The 6,144-nt window shown below is 53.5% G+C and overlaps 1 protein-coding gene across 4 annotated transcripts in view; it reads right to left on the reverse strand.

Annotated features, from left to right (window-relative positions):
• Positions 1–4,801, reverse strand: part of LOC130550742 (uncharacterized) — a 54,770-nt gene extending 49,969 nt beyond the window's left edge. For 3 of the 4 annotated variants that reach the window (XM_057328244.1, XM_057328246.1, XM_057328245.1), the window contains exon 1: positions 4,611–4,668. Coding sequence is in view for 1 of the 4 variants with exons in the window: in XM_057328243.1 (XP_057184226.1) it covers positions 4,611–4,741 (131 nt within the window). In the remaining 3 variants the exon portion in view is untranslated. Of the gene's footprint in view, positions 1–4,610 lie in introns of all 4 variants that reach the window. The other variant, XM_057328243.1, reaches the window with a different exon arrangement.
• Positions 4,802–6,144: the final 1,343 nt, after the last annotated feature.

Raw genomic sequence — 6,144 nt, forward strand, 5'->3', positions numbered from 1 at the left:
ACGTACTGCCATCCGACTCCGACGATTCCTCGGGCTCCCTCCCTCGGGGGGTCGAGCCCAGGAAAAAGCGGACGTCGAGATGTCGGCCATGCTTTCCCGGGCCGCCGTGAGTGTTGGGTTGCAATGCCCGCACTGCCTCTCCCGGCGCTCGCGGCTGGCTACATGGCGCCTTGGGTTTGAGCGCGGCTCCAAGCCGCACCCGCCCCCAGTGCCGTGTTTACCGGAAGTGCATGAGGAACTTTGTAAGACATGGAACGCCCCTTCCCGGCACGTTCCACGTCAAACAAAGTTCTGTCACCCTCTCTTCCCTCGAGGTTGAGACAGCTGGAGGAAACGTCGGTGTCCCCCAGGTGGAGTATGCCGCCGCGGTGCACTCGTGCCCGTAGGTGGCGGCCACCTGGGGGGGCTCGACCTAGACTCCCGTCCAAAGCATGTGGTGTCTCGGCATCTCTGGTGTCGAGAGCTTACGTTGCGGTGGACCAAGCTGCCTCCTCTCTCCACACTATGGCTCCTGCCAGGCCAGGGCATTGAGAGAGCTCCACGAAGGTAAGACCGACCCAGTGCTTATGCAGGAACTCCGCGCCGCCACCGACCTCGCTCTACGGGCGTCCAAGGTGACCACGCGGGCCCTGGGTCGGACGATGTCCACACATGTGGTCCATGAGAAACTCCTCTGGCCGATCCTTGCGCAGATGAGTAACGCTGAGAAGGTCCGCTTTCTCGACGCACCTGTCTCGCAAGGGGGGGCTGGTTGGTTTTACTGTCGAGCCGCAGTGGCCCCGCTCACCCCCCGCCCGTCGGGGGGGGCGCGAGACCCGCATGCGTCCTCCCCCGGAGGTTTCTCGACAGTAAGAAGCAGTCCTCCGTGCCGCAACTCCGCCGCCTCGGCCGTCGAGTCCCGTGCACTGTCTGCTTCCCGGCAGCCCTGGTCCTCTTTGACGCCCTCCAGCTCTGGCGCCCCCCACTCAGGTGGCCCCCCTGGAGGAGACAGCGAAGAGGAGACCATCGCCCCATCAGCAGCCGCGGCGAAGCGGCTGTCATGGGAAGACCTCAGGGGATCGAGGCTACCATTGGGCCCGACCCCAGCAACATCGCTGGGAAGTCGGATAGGGACGGATCCTGCCCCGTCTCTCCATCTGCTGGCCCCCTCCACGCCCGATCAATGTTGAACTGCCTGAAGATCAGACAGTTAGCGGTCCTCCTGTAACAAGAGGCTCCTGGGATACATGGCATCCTCGGCGGTGGTGGCCCCCCTCGGGTCGATGCACATATGACCACTCCAACACTGGCTGCAGAGTCAAGTTCCTTGGACAGCGTGGCACACCGGCAGCAGGCGTATGGTCACACGCTTTTCTGCCGACACACCCTAACCCCCTGGTCTCCATGACCTTCTTGCGGACAGGGGTCCCCTTTGGGATGCCTCCCTGCAAGGTTGGGGTGCCGTGTGCAACGGGCAAGCAGTGTTGGGTGCGATGGACGGGCCCCCGCCTGCGTTGGCATTCAACTGCCTAGAGTTGTTGGTTGTGCTACTTGCATTGAGGAGGCTACTACCTCTCGTGCAGGGAAGCACGTGCTGGTCCGGTCGGACAGCACAGCTGCTGTGGCGTATTCTTTCACTCACAGCAGCTAACATGACTCGCCCGACGCCTCCTCCTCTGGAGTCAGCAGGTGATCAGCTCCCTGCGAGCCACACACATCCCAGGCGTCCTGAACCAGACAGCTGATGCGCTCTCTCGTCAGTCGATGCCTCGCGGAGAGTGGCGACTCCCTCCCCACACAGCCGGCTCAATTGGGGGCAGTTCGGCCAGGCACAGGTGGTCCTGTTGCCTCCCCGGACTCCACTCATTGTCCGCTTTGGTACTCCCTGTCCGAGGAACCCTCGGCACGGATGCCCTTGCGCACAGCTGGCCGTGGGACAAGCGGAAGTACGCTTCCCCCCAGTGAGCCTCATTGCACAGGTCCTGAGCTGAGGCTCTGACAACAACTCCCCCCTGGCCTCTCCCCCTGGCGAATGGCTTCCCCAGGGGAAGGGGCACGTTACGGCATCCCAGGCAAAACCTGGTCTCCATGTCTGGACGGGACGAGGAGATCCTGAGTGACCCACCCCCGGTCCGGTTGGGACGTCACTCAGGCTAGGGCTTCGGCCACTGGGCGGCTATACGCCCAAAGGTGGCGCCTCTTCTCGTCCTGGTGCTCTTCTCGGCGAGAAGACCCGCGGAGTTGCTCGGTCGGGTATGAGCTGTCCCGTCCCCAAGAGAGACGGGGGAGTAACCTCTCCCCCTCCACACTGGGAATGTATGTAGCCGCTACGGCCGCTCATCATGACCCAAGTGCTGGTTAGCCTCTGGGACAGCACGACCTGGTCATTAGGTTCCTAAGGGGCTCGAGAGGGTGACCACCTTACCCGCGCTCCGTACCCTCTTGCGACCTAGGTGGTGTGCCTCAAGAGGCCCCGCCCCCTTCGAGCCTCTCGGGGTTGCCGCTCTTTCTCAGTCTTGATAAAGACGGCTTTCCGCATGGCGCTCACCTCCAAGAGGGTAGGGGATCTACAAGCACCCTCCGTGTCCACAGATTGCCTAGAACTCGGGGCCGGGATTCTCCCCGCCCCGGCTACGTGCCCAAGGTTCCCACCACTCTCCCGAGAGACCAGGTGGTGAACCTGCAGGGGTTCCCCACCAGGGAGGAAGACCCAACCTATCCGTTTTGTGTCCAGTACGCGCACGGCGCCTCTACTTGGACCGCACACAGAGCCCAGAAGCTCTGAGCAGCTCTTTGTCTGTTTCGGAGGTCAGCAGGAGGGCTGTCTCCAAACAGAGGCTGGCGCACTGGATCGTGGATGCCCTCGTTAGGGCATACCGATCTCATTTGCCCCTGCCCATTGGGGGTGAGGCACACCCCTCATGGGCACTGGCTCAGGGCGCCTCTCTGGCAGACATCTGCAGAGCTGCGGGTTGGGCTATGCCTAACAACTCCGTGAGGTTCTAATACCTACGCGTGGAACTGGTGTCAGCCCGCATCCTGGCAAGTTTTGGGACCGGCAGCCGGTAGGGCGTACGCCTGCGGAAGCCCTTCCCCCTCCGGGGGGAGCAGTGGCGATCCCGCCTCACTTCTTTCCCCTCGGGTAAAGAACAGGCATTCCATCCATCACTAAGCACCCTTCCAGAGGACAGGCTGGGCAGAGCAGCCCTGCCCCCTTAGGCCGGGGTACAGTTGAGTTATCTCCCACTTAGCTCTAACCGGACCTAGTGCTCCAGACGTGGTAACCCCCCCTCCATGGGCTGTTCCGTCTGATGTATCCTCATGAATGGTTCCCACCTTGGCAACCCATGACCTCCCCATGTGGACTCCCACCTTGCGGTTAACTCCTGCAGTCCGCACTTTCCTCCCATGAGTTCTCCCCTGATGGTGAGACCATGTGGTGTCTCCACTAATTCCTCCCTATGGTAGGTAGTGGCCTCTGCAGCGTTTTTCCCCCAGGGGGGAATAATGCTTACCCAGTGGCCCGTACGGTGCCGGGCGGCTTCTCGCCATTTAGAGAACTAGGCCTCCGCCCGTGATGGCCGGTGATAGGGGCTTCCCAACTTTGTGTAAAGCTCTGGGTCCCCCTACCTCTCCACTGGAGGGTCATAATTTCGCGTTAGCGTCTTCGTCTGACTCGCCCAGGCCAGTCAACGTCACTCCGCAGAGATTGTGACGCGGCTCAGTGCTGTGGCGTTTTCCATAGGAACCCCATTCTGTCAGTTCAACACAACGTCGAGAGACCAACTTTCTGTCGTCTGACGTCTTGGTTACGGATGTAACCTCGGTTCCCTGATGGAGGGAACGAGACATTGTGTCCCTCATGCCACAACACTGGCCGCCCACCCCAGCGGTCGGGGGAGAATGCTTTAGGCTCCTCAGACCAACAAGTGAATGAATGAGCACGCCGGCTTCCTCCCCGGCATGCAAATTTCATTCGCCAATTTTCATTGGCCTTTTCTAAATACTCAGAAGATGATAGGTTCTCAAGACAAACCCCATTCTGTCGGTTCGACACAACGTCTCGTTCCCACATCCGTAACCAAGACGTTATTAGTAATGAAGTCATTAAAAAAAAAATTCATAATATAAAAGTCATTTTTGCAATGTCTCTTTAAAACTGGATAAACCAAAACTGGAAGAATGGCTATTTGGTGAAAAAAGGTTCCCAACTCCTGTGCTAAATGAATTAATGTAATGTCATAAAGAGGGGCTCCCCTTCGAGGCCTAAAAAAAAACAAATCTGCTTCTTTGAAATTGAATATTGTGTGTATTGTATTATGTGAAAATGTGTATTGTGAAAAGTGTGATACATAAAATAATATATGATAAACCATGAAAAACATATATATTGTGTTTTATATGTACAGTATGTGGGGATTATTGTTGTTAGCACTGTTCACTCATATAATACATGTATTAAATCGTACTATTAAATGTGTTACTGTTAGTTTGTCATCCATTAATATAATTTTTATACAGTTATTTTATAAAGCTAAATGTCAAATGGTTTGTTTCTCATAAGGACTTTTTGTTAAGCAGGTAGCACGTTCTGACAGAAATGGGCAGACAGCAAGAGACAGTTACAGTACCTCTCATAGAGATTGTCCTCGTAGCAGTCATATTCGAGTTCAAATTCTGATCTAAAGAGAGAGAGAAACACAGAGAGCGAATAAGACAGCATAAAAATAGCAACAAATTCAATGTTAAATCTGATATACATACAAGAGCTAATAGCACGGCAGCTGATCCAGTGAACATATGTGATGCATTTAAAACATGTTTAGACACACTAAAACAGAGACATAATGCAGCGGTTTCCCAGACAGGGCTTAAAATGACCTCTGCCTAGGAAGACTTGTATGCCTTAAAGCGGAAATGAACCATTTGATCAAATGTACATTATTTAGTAAACTTATTTTCACTTAAATAAAAAAACATATAACAGATTCGATACATGTAACCTTTTAAGAAAAAACATGAAGTTTTGTTATGGCTTTTGGAGCAAGGGCGCCGCCATCTTGCAGCGCCATGGCATGTGACATCAGGTTGCTGCTCCTTAAGCAGGTGCTTCTGTCATGGTTCTGCCCCATCTTGTCTTGCTTTTCTTGATCTTGTGGCAGAGCCATGGCAGAACCTCTTGTTTCATGTGGAGAGAGGCGTTTTGGCCCTTTTGGCTTGCCATACTCTCTCCAGGTCTCGTCATTGTTCCTGCCCTCTTGTTCCCTCGTTAGTGCTCGTTATTAGTTCATGCCCCGCACCTGTCCCCTCTTGATTTGGTCCCTTATTTAAAGCCCCTTTATTCCCTGTCTTGTGCTGGTTCATTGTGTTATCTGTCATTCGTTTCATGTGGTGAGTTCCTGTCTTGTCAGTGTAGTGTAGTCATTTGTAGTCATGTCTAGTGTTGTATTTTAGTCGTGTCTAGTTTAGTGTAGTCAGTCCTTTGTACCCTTCCTGTTTTCACCTTACTGTTCTTTTGTTTTATCCCATAGTGGGTTTTTTTTCTTGTTTTGTCTTTATTATTTAATAAAATCTTGTTAACCCCTTACCCGCTGTCTGCACTTGGGTCCTCTGTCCATGTCCTCACCACCCACGTTCATGACAGCAATGTATCCATTACGGGTGGAAGAAGTTGTGGTTCGGGTTGAAGAGCAGGTCGGAAACACTACCTGGTGTCAGTGTGGATGGTGTGTTTCGATGCCTACCGTGTTAGAGTCTATCTGCTGTCAGGAGGCTGGTTTGGACTATATATTGCGTGACCATTTCTGCATCACCATGGTGCATACATTTACTATATTATGCCGCGAGGTGGACGTGTTGGAGGTCGCAATGCTTTCTCTTAAAGATGTCCGAGCGGAAACACTGGAACACCCTATTAACAGCAGGCAAGCTAACTGTCATCGCCGGTCAATAATATAAAATATGTTACGTAGCTTTGAACTAGTAACACAACGTAATGCACATATGTATGAAAACTCTGGCAAAATGCCACATAAACGCTTATTGTATGAAGCATTGTTTACATCCCGTTGTAATGTTGTCTTACGTTATGAAATAAATGTCTGTTGATTAATAAGACAAATCATGTGCTCATCAGCCCATTCTAGTTTGTCTCCATCCATTTTA

This window comes from Triplophysa rosa, unplaced genomic scaffold (genome assembly GCF_024868665.1).
Source record: "Triplophysa rosa unplaced genomic scaffold, Trosa_1v2 scaffold417_ERROPOS45129+, whole genome shotgun sequence".
Classification (NCBI taxonomy): Eukaryota; Metazoa; Chordata; class Actinopteri; order Cypriniformes; family Nemacheilidae; genus Triplophysa; species Triplophysa rosa.